Source organism: Terrapene carolina, unplaced genomic scaffold (assembly GCF_002925995.2).
Source record: "Terrapene carolina triunguis isolate 2854851 unplaced genomic scaffold, T_m_triunguis-2.0 Scaffold130, whole genome shotgun sequence".
Lineage (NCBI taxonomy): Eukaryota > Metazoa > Chordata > Testudines > Emydidae > Terrapene > Terrapene triunguis.
The window spans coordinates 5,146,526-5,165,159 of record NW_020664481.1 but is presented as its reverse complement, the minus strand read 5'-3'; the positions used below and the strand labels follow the sequence as shown (position 1 = coordinate 5,165,159).

Here is an 18,634-nt window from a genome sequence, read left to right as displayed (position 1 = left end):
ATGACACCGCTTGGCATGATGTGATGTTCTCTGATGAGGTATCAAGCAGCCTGAGTGAATGTTGGTGAGACTACTGGCTTCCTAACTGCATTTTTTATCGGGTGCTGCTCTCATCCTGCAGGCTCACCTGTCTGTGAGTGCATCCAATTATCTCAGCAATGCTGACTTCCTTTGATAATACCCTCAAAATGAACTGGCACCTGTGTCTTCCTTCTCCACTCTGCCCCAGGAACCATTTCTCAAAGGACGGAGAGGGGATAAGGACACCTTTTATTTGCTGTTAGGGAACCATTTGAACATTCTCTCATTAGTGACTTGGCGGGCTTTGCATAGACGGGAGGGGGCTGAAACGGCTGCCATTTTCTGAGCGCATTTGCTGACCGTCAGGGAACATATCAGACAGTGAAGTTTACCTCAAAGGGATCGGCCACGTGACCTTTTGTGCTGAAAGGTCACACAACATATTTGTTTCCCCTGAAGCAGATTGGGATTGATTTGTTACAGGGGCCTTTGGCGGCTAAAAACATGTCCTTAAAAAAAAAAAATTAACAACGTTCTCTGGTTCTGCATCACCCTCCGTTGATCAGGATGTGGGGCTCAGTATGGGAGGAAAGAAAAAGTAATTCCATAAATAACATTTGCTGCCTGGCTTTCAAGGCTGCACCTTGGCCCATGATCTGATGAGCTCCCGGGAAGTAAGCTTCTAGGGCTAAGTTAGACCATCTGTGGGATACTCTGGAGAAAAGCCCAATTGACTCAGGAGGTGGCGCTGGTCACCAACTTGGCAGTACTTTTCTACTTGAATCATTGCTACCGATCACGGAAGTGTTAAAAGACACCGTGTTGCTGAAGGCACCATCTTTCTGAGGAGACTTCAAAGTGACGTCCTGGGGGAAGGTTTTCAAAGGCACAAGGGCAGTTGGGCCCCCATCTCCCATCTGTGCCTTTCAAAATATCCCCCCTGATCAATTATCATGAAAAATCTCTTGGGACTTTTCACTGAACAGTGATGTCAGCCGAAAGCAAAGCCTCTAGCAGGAAACTGAACCACCTCTGAAATGGAGCCCTGGTTTACGAGCGAGCTCCATGTTCCACACCATGGGAGAGAGATGACTCAGCCTAATCAATTTGGCCTTTTGTGGACATATTTTTGGAAACTGGCAGAACATTTGTCCCTAATTGCGTAGGTCTTGACATTGATAATAAGAACAAATTCATCTGATGCTGAGGATGAGATCCATACAAAGAATAGACAACCTCTAATAATGTATTTGTAATATATGGAGTTGTGCAGAGACGGCTGTGTTGGAGGAGCTTATAGAACCTCCTTTGTTACTGACTGGACTATTCAACGTATCTCCAGCAATCAGGCACTACTGCCAAATATTGCGGGGTAAAGCTGGTCTGAAAATCTTTTTTCCTTTGGAGAATTCAGTTTCACCGAAATGGAAATGTTTTGCGAAATCCTGTCGATTTTGCCAAACTTTCATTTTGGAGAAAAATATCAGGAAAAAAAAGTTCTGAAAGGGGACTGTTTTGATTTTTCCTTTCAAAATGATTTTTGGTTTCAGAATTTTTTTTTTTATATTACATTATAGGTTATTGTTGAAACAAAATGGTTTTTTCCCCCCAAATTTTCTTTTATGGACAGTTTTGCAATTTTCGGGTTTCGTTCCTCATTAGGACGACAACAAATGTTTGATCTCTCCAAATCTGTGAAATGGAATTTCTGTTCTCTGCACAGCTCTGCTGCTGGACATGCCTATGCTGGGGTGTTGTTTTATTCTTTTATGGGAACTTGGACTGTAAGCTCCTTGGGGCAGGCCTGCCTTTTTTACTGTGATTATATATAGTACAATGGGGCTCTGGTCCATGACTAGGGTTCCCAAGAGCTACGGTACTTGAAATAAATAATCATGAATAATAGTGACTGTGTTAGTAATGTTTCTGACTCCTAAAGGAGAGGACAGCTGTAGAGAGCCAAGTGCTCTCCCTCTTACACTGTTGCTACTGAATTGCTCCATGTCTGAGTAGAAAAATCTGTTTTCTGAAAGAGCAAAAGAACAAAAGAAAGAAAGAGCAATTTAAGTGGGAGAGGGAGCTGCTTTGAGCTTCTATTGTTGGGTAGATTTGTGATAGTTTGGATGAATTCTAACTGCGTCTTCCATACAGCTGCATTAGGAACAATACACATAAAAGCAAGCAACCACCACAACAAAAAACCCACTAGCCAGCATTTCCTTCTGTTAACGTGTTATGGAGCCTTCCCGTGCTATTGTCAGAGGAAATTCTCAGACACGCTCATCTGGCATCAAAGGGATTTATTTTGCTCTATCCTTGGTAGAAGCTGGGGGCTGCAGCTGAGAGGAGAGAAGCAAGGTTGAATGAGGAAAGGGATGTAAATCCCATGTGAGGATCAGGTGGGCCCAAAGCCCATTAAGTTGCATGTACAATTCACGTGTATTGCTTTTATTCAGGTTACACTCATTGCCCCGAGAGGTGACATTTTTTGTTCTGACCCACTACAAGGCTGAATGTGGCATCTACATCTTACTGCCTTGCGTGTTATGAGAGAGATAAGTGGAAAGTGTCTCACCATGCCCTTTCAGTGAGTGGTGGCTTGCTTCACCTCTGACCCTTCCCTCTCTGCCTTGTTTACCGCCTCAGTAACCTGAGAGGAGGTGAGGAAATAGAGACTAGTGAAAAGGTTAAAGTTGGTGTTTGCAAGTCTGCAAATAGGTTATAGCTTCGTTTGAGCTGGATCTGAAATACTAGTTGTCTGCTGTGTGTGCAGCGGTAGCAGTGCTGGATCAACTTCAGAAGGCTGAGCGTTTCAGTCTGGAACACACATCCGAAAGTTTGGATGTTTAAAACCTACTCCTTGTGAGATTTTCAGCATCATTTTTCAGACCCAAGGTGTTTGAATAGTTGGAATCAGATTTGATTACCCATCCATATTTCTGGGGGCTTCTTCAATTGAAATCTCCAATCTTTTTTCCCCCAAAGTTGTCCATTATAAATGGAACAAAAACATCGACTCCTTTGCACGAGTTGCAAAACTGAGGGGTTTGTAAAATGACGCCAGACTTGGAAAATTCTGGGTGAAAATCTCCCAGGGTGTGAATGCAAACAGAGTTTTAGCCACAAATAGTTTGTGTTGTTTCTAGCAGATATTTCACCGAGCTTCCACAATTAATCCAGGGGCTGAATCAGCAAAACAACAAAAGTGAAGCAACTTTTTGGAAAGGCTGCTCAGCCCATTGTATTCTAGATTCCGGCGCTGCCTAGGAAATGAGACATCGAATCACATGCTGCTCAGAGGCATTCAGTCTTAAATTTCTGCCTGAGTGCTTTCTGCACATTTTGGATTTTCTCAGTGATTACTGTGTCGCTCAGGTGGTCCCCAAACTTCTGCTTCAGTAACACCCTAATGATTTTGATGCACCGCTCATCCATCATGGGCTTAGCCTCCCGAAAGGTGTTCCCTCTCCTTCCTGTGATGGAGTGACTCTGTATATAGTCGGACGTGAACAGCTTGTAGAGTAGTGTTTTGCAGGCGGTGCTGATTTTCTGGTCAAATCGGATGGCCTCTTTCAAATGCTCCTTTGTGTAGCCATTAAACAATTCCACCACCTCGCATTGCTGCCTATGGGGTTCTTCCTGAAAGGACAGTGATTCCAGCCGCTGCACCTTCCGTTTCAGGGAGAGGACCTCTTGCTGGAGATCTACTATGATTCTCTCCAGTTGTTCAATCTTCTCGGACCTAAAAAATAAAATAAAGCATATAACATGCATGCCTGCCACAAGGCGCTATTCTCCTTCAGCTAGCAATGGGTGTGATGTGTCAGTTCAGAATGCATTGCCCATTGAATACCCAAGCTACCTGAGTCTGAAAAACTGGGCTGGGAAGAGCAGACTTTCTCCTGGTACTAGTTAAGCCAATGGGAGTTTGCCTGGGTGAAGATGTAATGATCTGACCTTCCATTTCACTTTGCTTTAAGCTTTGGTTAAAGTTTAAGATAGAGTTATTGGTCTTTTCTTATTTTGTTCCTACTCTCAAAGTTCCAGAGGGCAGGTATGCACAGTATGAAATAAGACCCACAATGACTGGAACACAGAAAAGTGCAGTGCCGGAATCATGACATGACAAGAGATCCAGAGCTTTAGAATAAAATGGTGTATAGACTCGGTTTCATGATCCCACATTTCTGATGCAAGTAACAATAACAACAGTGAGATAGAACTATGTTTGGGTGGGACAGAGGTCAATCTGAAGGTTAAATGATGGAGAGCTCAGATATATATGATCCTGCAATATTTTGAAGCCGAGTTATCATGATACCAGCATATAAACCTTCAAATCTGAAAGAGGCTTCAACCTGATTCTTATCATGTTGATGGTTTGGGGTCTAACAAATTGCTGCATGTTGTCTGGTAGCACTAATCTGAATGCTTCTATTTTCTGAGTATTGAGGAAAACGTAGCTATGTGCAGGTACCTGTAACTTCATCTTTCATTAATTACCTTTCCATTTCACCAGGGCCAAAATCTTTCTGAACTCCCTCAAAATCATCTGTTTCTGGGGAACCTTCAGTCTTTGGTTCATCACAGCTAGAAAAAACAAACAAACAGACCAACAAGCAATGGAAGAAGATGCTTCATATTTATTTCATAAGTGTTCTGTGGTCTAAAGTGTAGAACGCAGCATTTTGTAAAAACCCACCAACTTCCAATTTCATGTGGCATCCCAAGTAAACAAGGTAAATATCTCGCAATACTTCATGTCACTGGGCAAGCATTTCAGATGAATGTCACTCCCTGTGTTTTACATAGAAAATATCAGCAACTTAAATACATGTTATATGTTATGGACTTGATTCCCCACTAGCTTACATGTGTATAGTCTCTTACAAAACAAGTGCAAAGGGGATGCAGAATACTGCCATTCATGGTTTGGTTCATACTTAAATGATTACATAGGGTGCGGGGCAGTGGAAATTCAGGCCCTAACTATGACTTCAATTGAGTTATTTTAGATTTACGCTGGTGTAATTGAGGGCAGTTTCTGGCTCTATGTGGAGGGCAGGAAGAGCTGCCCCAATTTCCGCTTTGTCTTTCATGGATCCTTTGTGGTCAGAATAGGCAGCTCTCCTCAATTGCCCCAGATCCCCTGGAACTCCCCTTTGTCTGCAAAGTTCTGTGAACAAGGCAGGACAAACCAAACAGCATCAGGAAATGGAACCTCAGCTACTGAACCACAAGTGGAGACTATGAGAGGCACTTTGAAACCTTCACTGTCCTTACTGCTTCTGGGAATATTACCTGTTGGTACAGATGTGCTGCTGACACTTAGCTAGAATGCCATCTGACTTCCTTTTCATTGTCAGGGTGACGTAATCTAGAAAGAGGGTTGGAGCAGGAAGCAAAAGACACATGTGAAATTGTCATCACCTGGATCCCATTGGTCTCCAGAGCATGTTCATCTAGGTACTTCTGCTTGATGTTCCCAAACTATCAACAGCATGACTCAAACATGCTGTCTTTGGTTTGAACTGTTGGATTTTGTTACAGGCAGAAAGAAAAACCCTCATCACAATATATAGTTGAAATTCAACCACAATATCCTTAGCAAGGCACTGTGCCATCAGTGAAGAAACTGGGCAGGGGGAACATGGCTCATGAAGGTGAAAAAGACTATGGACACTAGTGTAGTCATCAGCACAAATGACAAATACACAGAAAACAAGATTGTTACTTTCAGGGAGGTTTAGTATGTGTGTATGGATGAATTGATAGGTAAACCTGAAACAGGTCAGATGTTCAGGTCAGCACATTTTTGGGTACTTTATAATTAATTAAACAAATACATTATATTAGGAGTGTGGTTCACTGGCTTGTGTGGAAAGAATTGTGAGCGTATGAGAAAAGAGCTGGCGATCTCAGGGTTCTTTGGATCACAAAAAAGCCACTACCACAGAGTTGTCACCTTGGTGAGCAGCCCCATCAGAGAAGAGACACCAAGGATGGAAAGGACTCAACTCTCACCATGACTGTTCTCACACCCAAGGAAAGCACATGCGCATTGGTCTGCAGCCCCCGCTGCAGAGAAACAGGAATTCAGAGCCCCTCTGACCCTTTTCACTAACACCAACATTCAAATTTAAAAATAGACAGGAGTGGAATAAAATAAAACATTTGACTCTTTCACAGACAATAATCCCAGCTGGTTTACCTCTGGTAGCTGTGCCAGGCCTTGCTTCTTCATTCTGGGATGTTCCAGGCACAGCCAGGGACAAGAACGGAGATGGTGATTTGAAGGCCGGGGAAGAGTGGTGAGGTGCTGACATTGTGCAGTGGGATCTAGTCGTGCTAGTCAGAATGCGCCTCTCTTTTAAGACAGAAGAGATGGCAGCATCATGCTTGAGCCCTGCGTCTTCATCCCCGACCAGCGGTTTGACGTAGAAGCTCCTGTCATCGCTGTATTTGCGAGAGGAACTTCCTGGCATCCATTTTGGAAAAGACTTCCTTGATTTTTTAGGTTGGGATGGCAGCCCACTGTGCACTGCTGGTTCTTCTTCTGAAAGCAAGATGGGGCACGTATGGTAATTGGCAAGACCACAATGACATATATTGCAACATCCCACAGCAGTGTTCTCAGTCCTTACTACATGGACGCTGTCGTACGATTCATAAGGGATGGGATGAGGATATATTTATGATCCATCCATTTTAAAAAAACCACACCGGGGTATAAGGTTAATATAGTTAATTACTTTCCTCCAGAAATACACTGCCTGCTTTATATTAATCCTCCTGTGCAAAACTCCATACTTACTTAGCTTCTCAAAGAGTTGTCTATTTTCCTGCAGCCTTTTCTCTAAAATATCTTTATGCTCTGTTGGAAGAAAAGGGTTTTCAATGTTCATTTCACTTGTTTCTAGAGGCTGCTCCCAACAGGCCTAAGTCTAGGATGGATAATGATCACTTACCGCTTATGCCTTCCACAACCCCCCAGTACAGACCACTGAAGCCAGGGCAGCGGGCTAGCACCTGCTCCCCCACCACGTAGAGATGAAATGGCTTTCGGGGTTCTTTGATGTTTTCGATGTTGATCACACGGCTGCCATCTGGCCAGCTGATTAGAACGAAAAGTTTGGCAGCCATTTGAACCAGCACCGCCTAGAAGAGAAGAGAAGGAACAAGAATACATGCCAGGGGTATTTCACCCTTGCTGGAGCTATGTTCCGGAGCATACCCACTTTAATTATTAGGGACGCAGAGGGAACTGCCGGTTGCCTAGATCTTTTGGAGATCAGGCCTCTTATTTGGGTGCCCAATTTAGGAGCCTGACTTTAAACATCCATCTTTGAAAACCTTGTCTATTATTCACTGTGAAGAGTGCGTTCAGCTTTAGTGAAAACTGTGACCACTGCTTGCTTACAGTGTTGTTATGATGCCTTGTTCATGTCTGATGAATGCAGCGTGTTTATCAGCAGTTTGTGAACTGCTGAGGGTCATTCATTAAAAGGAGTAAATTCAAATATTGTGCATCTATTCCAGGACTTGCTTCAGGGCAAAAATAATGCTAACAGCATGAATGTCCTGGAGATAATCAGGTTAACTGGGAGCTCAGCTGCTGTAGCTGGGAGTGCTCTGGTAATGCCTACAAATCACAAGAATTATAAAAATAACCACGCCAGAGTGTTTGTAACCACTCTCCAATTCCTGACAGCAGATTGTTTTCACACAGGTATTTGTAATCTGGCAATGCTGGGACCACCTTGGAGTACAGTCGCATGCCAAAACGCTGCCTACCGTGATCGGGAGGAGCACAGAAGCAAACCCCACCTGGGAGTTTGTACTGACGATGAGAGTAGCAGGTGAAACACTTGTCCCTGCAACAAATTCCCTCCCCTCCTTTCTGCTGTTCCTCTGATTCTCGGCATTGTGTGTACTGAACATTTCCAGTTTTCTCCTGGAGATTGCTCATTGAAGCAACTACAGGCACAGGCCTGCGGGGGTGTCGTTGTTGTTGTCTGGTATTTTTTTGAAAGAGAAACTGCAGTTCCAACAATGACATGTATCATCTCAGGCCACCCAGAGCTGGCCGGAGCAGTGAGAGCTATTTGTCTGATGCTATATAAAATACTCTGCATTGACTTCAATGGAATCATGGCAATTTCCCATCAGCTGAGAATCAGGCTCACTGTACATGAAAGGCAACACAAAAGATAAAAGCAAAAAGGAACTACATGCATTTTAGCCAAAACCAATAGACCGTTCGGAGTAAAACGAAATATCCTAGGAATGAGAATATTATGCTCTGAAAGCATGCTCTACCCCAGCCGAGTGAGAGCAATACTGCAAACAACATTTGAAAGCTAAGTTCTTTGTGGGATGGAGGAAAGCCAAATACTCCCTTCAAACCCAGATTTTCAGGAAAGTGAATGCACATTTGTGTGCCTGGTTCGCATGCTCATGTAGCGTGTCTGCTTTCATGACAACTGCAAAGGAAAGTTCGGACATGTCCCTGGTCATTTGCACATGCGGCAACAGCACTGCACTGAAAGCGCCCAGTTCTCCTACCCGGCGCTCAGCGCACTTTGGGCACAAACAGCCCAAGTCACACACCGCCCTCTTCCAAAAATCAAAAGTTACTTTGAAACAAGTTCTCCTGTGATCAGCCAGGCTAGGTGGCCAGCGGAGAGACCATGTGGCCCAGTGGCTAGCCATGAACTAGGAGACAGGAGATTTTAGTTCTGTTCCATCACTGGCCTGCTGGATGAGCTTAAGTCAGTTCCCCTCTCTGTACCTCAGTTTCCCCATCTGTCAAATAGGAATAATGACACTTCCCTCCTTTGTAAAGTGCTTTAAGATGCATGAATGAAAGACTCTCGATAAGAGTACTAGTATTATTGCATGACTTGATCTCTTTTTAAGCACGCTGGAGAAAATGTGGGTGTGGCTTTTCCACAAAGAAAGCCAACTCGGTATGAACCCCTGCAAAGGCAGAGTGGAAAGTGTTGATCACGTTAAAACTCGCATGCCAATGAGAGAATTTATAGGCCCCAAACCATTGCAAACCACTGCTCTTTTTTAGCACGCAAATTCTGTCATCTGTGCACACAGCAGGAATTATGCTTAACTTCTTTCTGCCAAAGAACCACACACCTCATGGACTAGAACCTCAAAGTCATTCTACTCTGACTTCTATTTAAAACAGGCAACTGTTTTCTCTTAAATTTGCTTAGAATACTCCCTGTGAAAATGCTATGTAGTCTTTCCTTTACGACTGGAACTGCACAAGTTAGTTTCCAGTGTAAGTGGACAGCACCATCCATTGTTATTATTATTTGTATTACAGTAGCACCTAGAGGCCTGACTCAGGGCCACGTTGTGCCAGGTGCTGTACAAACACCTAACATGAGTCAGTCCTGCTCTGAAAAGCTTACAAATAAAACTGACGGGACAGACAAAGAGGACAATCTGCAAACTACTCCACTTAGGAACGACCAATCAGTTGCACACATTAAAATGGGAAATGGCTGCCTAGGAAGGAGTATTGTGGAAAGGGATCTGGGGGGTCATAGTGGATCACAAGCTAAATATGAGTCAACAGCGTAACGCTGTTGCTTAAAAAAGCGAACATCATTCTGGGATGTATTAGCAGGGGTGTTGAAAGCAAGACACGAGAAGTAATTCTTCCACTCTACTCCAGGATGATTAAGCCTCAACTGGAGCATTGTGTCCAGTTCTTGGTGCCACGTTTCAGGAAAGATGTGGACAAATTGGAGTAAGTCCAGAGGAGACCAGCAAAAATGATTAAAGGTCTAGAAATCATGACCTATGAGGAAAGATTGAAAAAATTGGGCTTGTTTAGTCTGGAGAAGAGAAGACTGAGGGGAGACAAGATAACAGTACATAAAAGGTTACAAAGAGGAGGGTGAAAATTGTTCTTGTTTACCTCTGAGGCTAGGACAAGAAGCAATGGGCTTACATTGTCGCAAGGGAGGTTTAGGTTGGACAACTTGAACAAATTGTCCAGTGAGGTGTGGAATCTCCGTCGGAGGTTTTTAAGACCCAGTTAGACAAACACCTGTCAGGAATGGTCTAGTTGTTGCGTCGTCCTGCCTTGAGTGCAGGGGGCTGGACTAGATGAACTATTGAGGTCCCGTCTAGTCCTACACTTCTATGATTATCTCATTTTACAGATGAGAATTTGAGCCAAAGAGAGATTAAGTGGCTCACTTACGATCACACAGGAAGTGTACGGTGGAGCTGGGATTTGAAGCCAGACTTCCCGAGTGCCAGTTCAGCTCCTTAACCTCAAGGTCATCCTTCCTCTCCAGTACTGGAATTATCAATAGCATTTCTCTCACGCCAACCACCGTGGTGTCGGGTACTCTGGCTTGGATTGCTGCAACATAGTAGGTGCCCCAGGAGTATCCGGCACAAGGGGAGGAGCTGATGGGGCATGTACAGAGCTGAAGCAGCTGTACTGCACACTGATAGTAAGCCCAGCACCGCTGGCCTGGGGACATCCTCCACATGGGAGTTTACAGAACAATATGGCAAACACGAGGGGAGCCCAAGGCCCTGCTAGTGCCTCTGGTCACACAGTGAAATGGAACGGGAGGGGAGTCTGGGTTACGCCCTGAAATGGAAAGTTGGGGTGGTTTTGTTCCAAGCATCACTGCATTGCATGCGCCGTGGCTATAGGAAGCCTTTAACAAGCTCACAAAGATTCTGACAGCCTCAACGACACTCAGCAGCGCGGTCCTCCAGAAACACACCCATTCGTTTGAATAGCAGCACTTGGGGAGTAAGGTAAGCCTCACTGTCTGAATCTGGTGCTAAGAATCTACGCCAGACACCAGACAGGCTTATTGGAGACCGAGGATAACCCAGAGCAGTTACACACGGGAGCAAAGACATGTTACAGCACGGAACAAGAGGGAGACTGGAGCAAACAAAATGCATAGGTCAGACCTCACCCAATCCAAACTGGTTTCATGACACCCCCCCCCCCCAGATTAAAGGCTTGGTGTTTTCCGCACCATCCACATTGATTCCATTCACTCTGGGCTCTGAATCACTCCAAGGGAATTGTTTCATCTCCCACCCATTCTCAGAAGGAGTTTGCTTGCAAAAGCAACTAACTTTCCACAAACCTTCCGAGTCCTATGTAAAATAGCTGCCCTTCTAGCAAATACTATCCCCTGATTCGTTCCAATTCCTCTCCCTCGGCTAGGACATGTCAATGAGTTTTTAATATGGTACAATATTTTATCTTGTGTTAATTGGCTTGTTTCCAAGCCCCAGTCTGCTATCGCTGTACAGTCGGCTGCAGATAACCCTGCTCTTCAGACCACAAAAGGTTACAAAGAGACTAAGCTACCGGGTGAGATAAATGCACAGCTGCGATTTCACCCTCCCTTAAATGAACAAACAGGTTTCCAGATCTGTTTTCCAGCAGCTAATGGTCCAAGCAGCTAACAGCTCCAGCCTGAAAAGGAACTTTTAAAAGATGTTTTCTTTTTCACTAATCTTCAGAAGTGGCTCTCGTCCCCTCCAGCCCACTTGCTCTCCTAATTTTTATTTCATTTTAAAAGAATGCAACTTAACGAACAATCCACATAGACAGAGCGAGAGAGAGAGAGCGAGAGAGAGAGAGCAAAAGAGAGAGAGAGAGAGATCAAATCCTGATATCAATAGATCTCAGTCCTTGCCTGGTTAGCACTGCTTCAGTTGCAGAGTCTTGCAAAATGTCTCCTGTCTATCCAGCTCTCAGCTGCCTGCTGCAGAAGAGAAGGTGATGGTACAATTCTTTTGCCTTGTGTGTGTGTCCCCTCATCACAATTCCTTGCCAGGTTTCTGTTGTCTGGATAAGGAGCCCCCCACTGTAAAACAAATCCCCCCCCCTTTTTTCTTTCTTTAGCCTCTGTCAGTCTGTTTCTTACAGGAAGAGTGAGCAGAAAAGGAGAGGAACAAGGCTTGGGTTTTTTGGAGCATGAATAAACCTTGCATTTCCATGAGTTATTCATGAATAATTCATGAAAATGCATGATTAATTCAGGTTCATGAATTATTCAGGCCTAATTCTCGAACATTCCTGGTTAATTCATGCTTGCACAGTGAGTAAGGGAGTCAGGCTCTGGGGCTGGGTGGATTCTTTTCTCCCTGAGAGGGAAGAAGAAGAGGCTCGCAAACCTGCATCGTACACTGCCTGTTTCTGCACGTTATAAGAAAACATTCTGCAGGCCCTTTGGAAACGAGAAGTGGAAGGAGAGCCTTAATATGCCTGTAGCCTTCTGGCTGTTGGGAATAAAAGGAACTTGCACACAAAAGAAAAGCACTTGGCAGCTAGTAACTCTCTTTCAAAAACACCGCACAAGTCTGATTATGCATTTCCTTCTATTCCTGCTGCCGAATCCTTCCCTCGCTGAGATTCCTCTCAGTCATCTGACTGGGTTACATAGTAACCTGCCATGTAAGGAAAACAACAACACCTACAGGCCTATGCTTGAGGAATCAATGCCCTTGCAAACTTGCAAAGCAAACTGATTTATTTTCAGTCCTTCAAAGCTCCGGCTCCAGGTTGTACTTGGCTTGGCTGAGTAACTGTGTTATTCCCAGTCTCAACAAACAATGGGGCTCACCCTGACTTACACATCAACCTATTGGACATATCTAGCTGGCAACTCGCAGCTCTGCTGGGAGTCCACCATTACAATACATTGGCTTCATTTACACAGAACTGTTGATACTCAATTGCTTTAATAACACAGGAAGTGACATACGTCCCCTACGTGCAGTCAAGCTTACAGCTGGTGGTAATGACCTCTTGTCTATAGTCAGACAGCGAGCATGTGGTCTAGTGATTAGATCAGACAACAGAATCAGGACTCCATTCCCAGTTCTGCCACTGGCCCTCTTGGGTAAGTTATAAAGGGCCACAATGCAGTATCTTACTCACCCTGAGAAGCACTTTACTCCTCAAGTAGAACCATTGGAAGCATGACTAAACATACTACAGTCTGGTCCTAACCCTGTTTATATCTGTGAAATGGGTGTAATAATGAGACATCCAGCTCGCTCTGGATTTGGGGATTGTCTTCAAAACCCCAGATCTAGAATTCTCCCCTCAAAGGTTTTGGGTCTGGGCTGGCTTAGGAAGTGGAATTGGTTCAGGTGCTGCCAAAGATGTCCAAAAACTCATAGGAAGAGTTGATTTCACATCCTTGCTGGCATTGTTCAAGATGGCCGACATCCCGTGGGATCGGCTGGCCTTCCAGGATTTCCTCCATTTCAGACTGAGAATTCAGGAGAACAGCTTGTGAGATTTCTGCTCGAGGGATGGGCGAGTAGCATAGCGGGAACTCCTGTCAAGATTATCTGGGTTAACAGTGAGTGATGCAAAGATCTCTGGGGAGTCCTGGCAGTGACCTGAGCTCAGTTCTGATCTCGGTGGCAGCTTCTGGCATCAGCAATAGCTCCGAAGGAGGCGATTGGGGGAGTCAGCTGAAAAAATGCCAGAAGTCAGCAGATAAGGATTCTACAGACACTTTTAAAGGCAGGGAGGTTGAAGCTTACGTATGTGCTCAATGTCCCCCCCAACCCACACACAGACTGGTCAGTGGGGACATGCAGCATAGAAATCTATGCTTCGTTCAGCTTGGATGTTTGAGGTGACTGAACTCTGTAACAAAGCTGGGAGTTGGACCTCTAGCCACTAGGCACACCCCCTCCTTGGGATGCCTGGTTACCCTGCTCCAGGGTCACTGAATCCTGCATTTCTGGGGGTGAAATATCACAGAGGCATCTTCCCTTGAATTTATAGCAGCAGGATGAAGCGAGCCTTGTACATGCCAACCCCAGGGGGACAGCTAATTCAAGGGATAGACACACCATTACCCAGGGTTTAGAATTCATCCTTCGGGGGGGGGAGGGTAGCAGAATTCTAGAAATAGTTTGTTCTAGATCTAGGTAGCACGGTGAGGTATTACCCTGAGCTTTGCCGTCTAAAGACTTGAGTTCAAATCCTGTCTGATCACGTCACATGTAAAGATAAATATTGGTCATAATCCAAAATGGCCATTTATCAGCATCAAAAACTGGGCCCAGGGGCAGTTTTGGCTCTGGATTAGAACACAACGGGTACTGTGGGTTGGCGTGTGGCAGGGCTGTGCAAATGATCATTAGCTTAAGCCACGGCAGTTATCCCTCTGCCAAAATATACAAACCAAGGAAAAGGAACCGCTCGTGCTTAACGCGCCCCAACATAGGTCCTTGCAGTCTGGGCTTGTGCTCAAAGCCTGCTCCAGGACTTCCATAACATCTGCATCTTGAAACAAAGACATCAACGCATCAGCCAGCCACCTTCCCCACTGCTGCCACTTCACGACACCCACACATAGAAACGTGGCTGGAAAAGTACTCTGTCCAAAGAACTGTCTGTCCGGAGGGGCACAAAGTCCGTCAATTAATCTGGTGCCTGGAGTTGGGAAAGCAGGGTAGACAGCTGCCTCAGGTTTCTCTGGACCCTAATATTTTGCAGCCTCCACTGAATGTCAGGTAGCCTCAGCATTGCAGTTTGCCAGGGCATAACACAGGTGACCAGTCAGTAGTAAATCCTTCCTGGACACTGTCCAACAATTGAAATATCCCGGAAAGCAGAGCGGGAGAGAGAACTTTAGCCTCTCAAAAGGTGGCATCATGGAGAAAACCCGTGACTGGCGTAAAGTGGCTCTATGCACTTCAGTAGAGCTATGCATTCTTACACCTGTGGGGATCTGCCCCGTTAGTTTAAACCAGCATTAAGAGCAATACACTTCCTGTGCAGTCTGCATTGCTGCCCAAAGAGGGGGGCGAAAAAGAGGGGAAGAGTTTGGCCAGGGCTATGGGCTGTGTTCCTGTTCTTTACCGACACACAAAGAACAATGGTTTATATTTCTAACCCTCCATGAAACACTTCAGCCACAAGAACAGAAAGCTGTTCATTGTGTTATGGTGAGAGCTGCACAAATACATTATTTTTCGGGTGGGTAGACGAAGGAAAAAATGCACATTTTTTAAAGAAAAAATTCATTTCAGGTCAACCCAGCGCAGAATGTTTTGGTTTGGGCTTTTAAAAAAATAATTCATTAAATAAATAAAGTTGCAGTAATGTTCAAAATAAAACGGCATTTCAAATTAAAAAAATGGAAACGTTTCATTTTGGAAAATGTCGACATTAAACGGAGCGCTTTATGGGAGGATTGTTTTTTTCTGTTTTTTTTCCACAACCAAAACAAATCAGCAAATTCTACCGGAATCTGCCTATTTCAGATTGTGTACCCCAAGCATGCAAAAATCATGACTCAAGCCCCAAGACTGGAAAAATAATACATTTGGGGCACTATTTATTTGCCTACTGGTGGCTGAGTCACATTTCCAAGCTTTTCTGTGCAGCCATGAGGGCTAGGAAACATATTTAAACAAAAGCTGAGATTCCCATGAAATCACAGGACTCCAGGAGCTAGAGAAAAATATTTCCAGACCCATAATAAAATGGTAACAGATGTCAAGAGGCCAGCATAAGTTCTATATCTCACTTAAGTCCCACTCACACCCTATTTGAGTGGAGAATCAGTTGTGTGCTGAAATTTTCCTTCTTTTTCCATCTGGCAGACTTCCCCCATCCTTTTCATTAAAGTTAAAGTTACTGAATTGATGTCTTTGCTTTGTTTTGACAATGAGCGTAGTGTTTTTGCACTACCATCATGGCTGACGTCAGTACAATTCTGGATATAAGCTTTTGAAGTGAACTCTTCCAGTCAAGCCAGTAGAGGGGGCAGAAATGCACCTGTTTTAAGTCCTCCAGCACATACTGACTTGCTGGCTACCTTGCTCTTTTATTTCTGGGTGACAGAGCTGGGGATTTTCAAATTACTTATTCACCCGCTTTAATGAAACCTCACAAAAACTAGAGTCAGGTGAAACTCCCCCAGTTTGGGGATTTGCTGCAAAGTCAAAATTCAGCTCTAGCTCGTTCATCAAAAAGTGACCCCAATTTAGTTTCTAGACTTATTTCATCTTGCTCGCAATTCATGTGTTTCACCTCTGAATGCACAGCTGTCAGTGTTTAAAGTGATTTGACCGACACAAAGCTGAGAGCTATGAAACTGGTGACCGCATATAGGTATTAACTGGAGAAAAAGGCTAGCATAGTCATCTACCTCCTTGTTACACTTGGCTTATCATTCTTTGGGGGTGGCTTACTTTAGACAGGGGAGAAGATGTTTCTTATCCATACCATCCTGGAATGCAGGTGCTGCTATTCTGAATGGCCTAGAAATGTCTGCAGCAATGTGGTGTGCATCAGTGGGGTTTACTCAATTCCTTTTATGCTCATTAAAAATAGTACACACTCATTAACTCGCTGGGCAGCACACAAGCTTCCACTGCTAACTTTGTTTTGCTTCTCCGTTTGGGTCTCACTCCCCACTGCAGTGACATGAGACAGGGGATGGAACGGAATCCAACATACAGCTCTGTCTCGGCATCTGTATTTCCCGCCAGCTAAACATCCTGATGTAACAATCTGAACTCACTGCAGCGGCAGGAGTTAGTTAGGGCTATGCTGTGTCAGGGAGACACATTCTAACAGTAGGGGGCAGCATGGAGACATCACCCCAGAGGGAGTTCCCCAAAGCTTCATGGCTCAGGCAGACAAAGTGGCACAGCATAGATTCCTCCCAGGCCAGGCACTCACGGTGTCTTCATGGACCCCAGAGACTATAGCTGCTGCCCCGCCTTTGAAAAGGGTGCAATGTGGGATCCCACCCCAACACCATGGTGCTATCCAAGGGAGAAGCAATATACAAGAACTACAGCTGGTGGGAAGTGAGAAGCGAGGATCTTTGCCCTCTCTCTCTGCTTTGTACCCATTCAGGGGCTGGGCACAAGCTTGTTCTAACGCCAGCAGGTACGTAATGATGAGAGACCATACGGTAGTGGTGCAGTTGCTTTAAAATGCCCCCATTCGTTTTCAAAACTTACATCCCATCTACCCTGTCATTCCTATTGTACTGAGTGACCTGGTTACAACATGATAGCCTCCTGGTGTAGTTCATCATCGAGTAGACAGGACCAGATCATGTGCTGAACTGTGTTACCGTTCTGCCAAAGATCAAAGCTGTAGAACGGTTCAGTCCCATGAATCCTTGTTCACCATGAGGAGGTGGATGAGGCATTGCTAGAACAAATAACAGAAGTATCCAGACCACAAACCCTGGTAGTACTGGTGGACTTTGACTATCCACACATCTGTTGGAAAAGTAATATTGCAAAACACAAAATGTCCAGTAAGTTCTTGTAATGTGCTAGGGACAGCTTTTTGCTTCAGAAGGTGGAGGAAGTAACCCGAGGGACAGACATTTTTTACTTCATTCTGGCTAACAGGGAGGAACTGGTTGCAAATCGGAAGGCTGAAGGCAATTTGGGTGACAATGATCGTGAAATGAGCAACTCCATGATTCTAAAGGAAAGGAAAGGAAAGGAGTGAAAGCAGCAGTGTGAGGACAACGGACGTCAAAAAAGCCGACCTGAGCAAGGTCAGAGAACTGGCAGGTAAGGTTAGAAAAAGATAAACAACGAAAGGGTGAAATACAAGAGACAAGAAGTGGTGCCATGGATGACTGCACCACACAGAGCAAGTGTGGGTAGATAGAAAAGCTGATGAAAGCACCTTGATCGCAAACAGTGGTCCTGATTGCTTGTACATTCAAATGAAATTCAGGACTGCTGGAATACCTGAGAACCTAGTGAACAAGTGGTAGGGATCCGATGAAAACATTGTGCCAATCAGCGGCAACGTTCAACTGAAATGATCAGATTCATTAGGATCTCACCCACCTTATCGTCAGCTCACTTTGTACCGGTAAAATTGGCAATTTGTGCCCTCAAAATGAACTGTAGTTGTTTATGCAAGTATTTGCCCCTCTCGTCTGCCCACCTGACTTGTGCCTTCAACCAAGGAGTAGAAGAGGCTGCGTGTAGATTTGTGCCCACTGCTCCAATGATGGGGCAAATTCTACACCCACCCCTTGCAGCCGCAAAGAGGAAGCAGCCCTTTGGAAAATTAAACCCACTGCTGGTGAATGAAGAAAAGGGTCAGCTGGCAGTCTGGGGAGTTGAACAGTGCAATACACTGGTGAGGTTGCGATGGAAATAAAATCGGCTGGAGATCAAAGCAACACGCAGGCAGAATGTTGATGAGTGCCATAAAAATGCCTGTAAATAATTAAGGCCAGGAAAGAGTTCAGCTCCCAGAAGAGGTGCAAGATTTTCTAAAAGACTCTGCATGCTGGGTGAGCCCCTAAAATGACTGCTAGTGGATGGAGATTCACTATTAGCTGATGTGGGTCTGGGTTATGTTCCAAAGACCCATCTCTCTTGCACCCCAGTGCCATTTGTTCTGTCCAGCTCGGGGTCTATATTTATGCGGCTCACAAATCCATTACAACAGATGCTGCTCAACTGCTGTGTTTGTTTGGTTTCCCTGCTGCTCCATATAGGCAATTTGTTTACTCAGATTTTGGTGCAAACAGATAAGCATTGAATAGGGGTTGCCATACGGCTTTTTTTTTTTTTT

At 44.7% G+C, this 18,634-nt stretch overlaps 1 protein-coding gene and 1 long non-coding RNA gene across 2 annotated transcripts; both read right to left on the bottom strand.

The window, feature by feature from the left end:
- Positions 1 to 3,315: 3,315 nt before the first annotated feature.
- LOC112120221 lies at positions 3,316 to 6,506 on the bottom strand. Its single transcript, XM_024219221.1, has 4 exons — positions 6,233 to 6,506; positions 5,323 to 5,398; positions 4,525 to 4,611; positions 3,316 to 3,763 (listed from the first exon to the last, which is right to left on the bottom strand). Exons 1-4 carry the CDS (start codon positions 6,504 to 6,506, stop codon positions 3,316 to 3,318), a joined length of 885 nt encoding a protein of 294 aa, XP_024074989.1.
- A 2-nt stretch (positions 6,507 to 6,508) lies between these two features.
- Positions 6,509 to 7,064, bottom strand: LOC112120206. Its single transcript, XR_002909179.2, has 3 exons — positions 6,990 to 7,064; positions 6,836 to 6,895; positions 6,509 to 6,577 (listed from the first exon to the last, which is right to left on the bottom strand). It is a non-coding gene; the product is annotated as an uncharacterized LOC112120206 (long non-coding RNA).
- Between the last annotated feature and the right edge of the window lie 11,570 nt (positions 7,065 to 18,634).

Excerpts from the sequence above, each read along its gene's own strand:
- LOC112120221 (XM_024219221.1), bottom strand. The coding sequence starts at position 6,506 with ATGCCAGGAAGTTCCTCTCGCAAATACAGCGATGACAGGAGCTTCTAC. Across the intron at positions 5,399-6,232 it reads GCCTGGCACAGCTACCAGAG|ATTACGTCACCCTGACAATG; the intron begins GTAAACCAGCTG and ends CCCTCTTTCTAG. Across the intron at positions 3,764-4,524 it reads GGCCCTGGTGAAATGGAAAG|GTCCGAGAAGATTGAACAAC; the intron begins GTAATTAATGAA and ends TTTATTTTTTAG.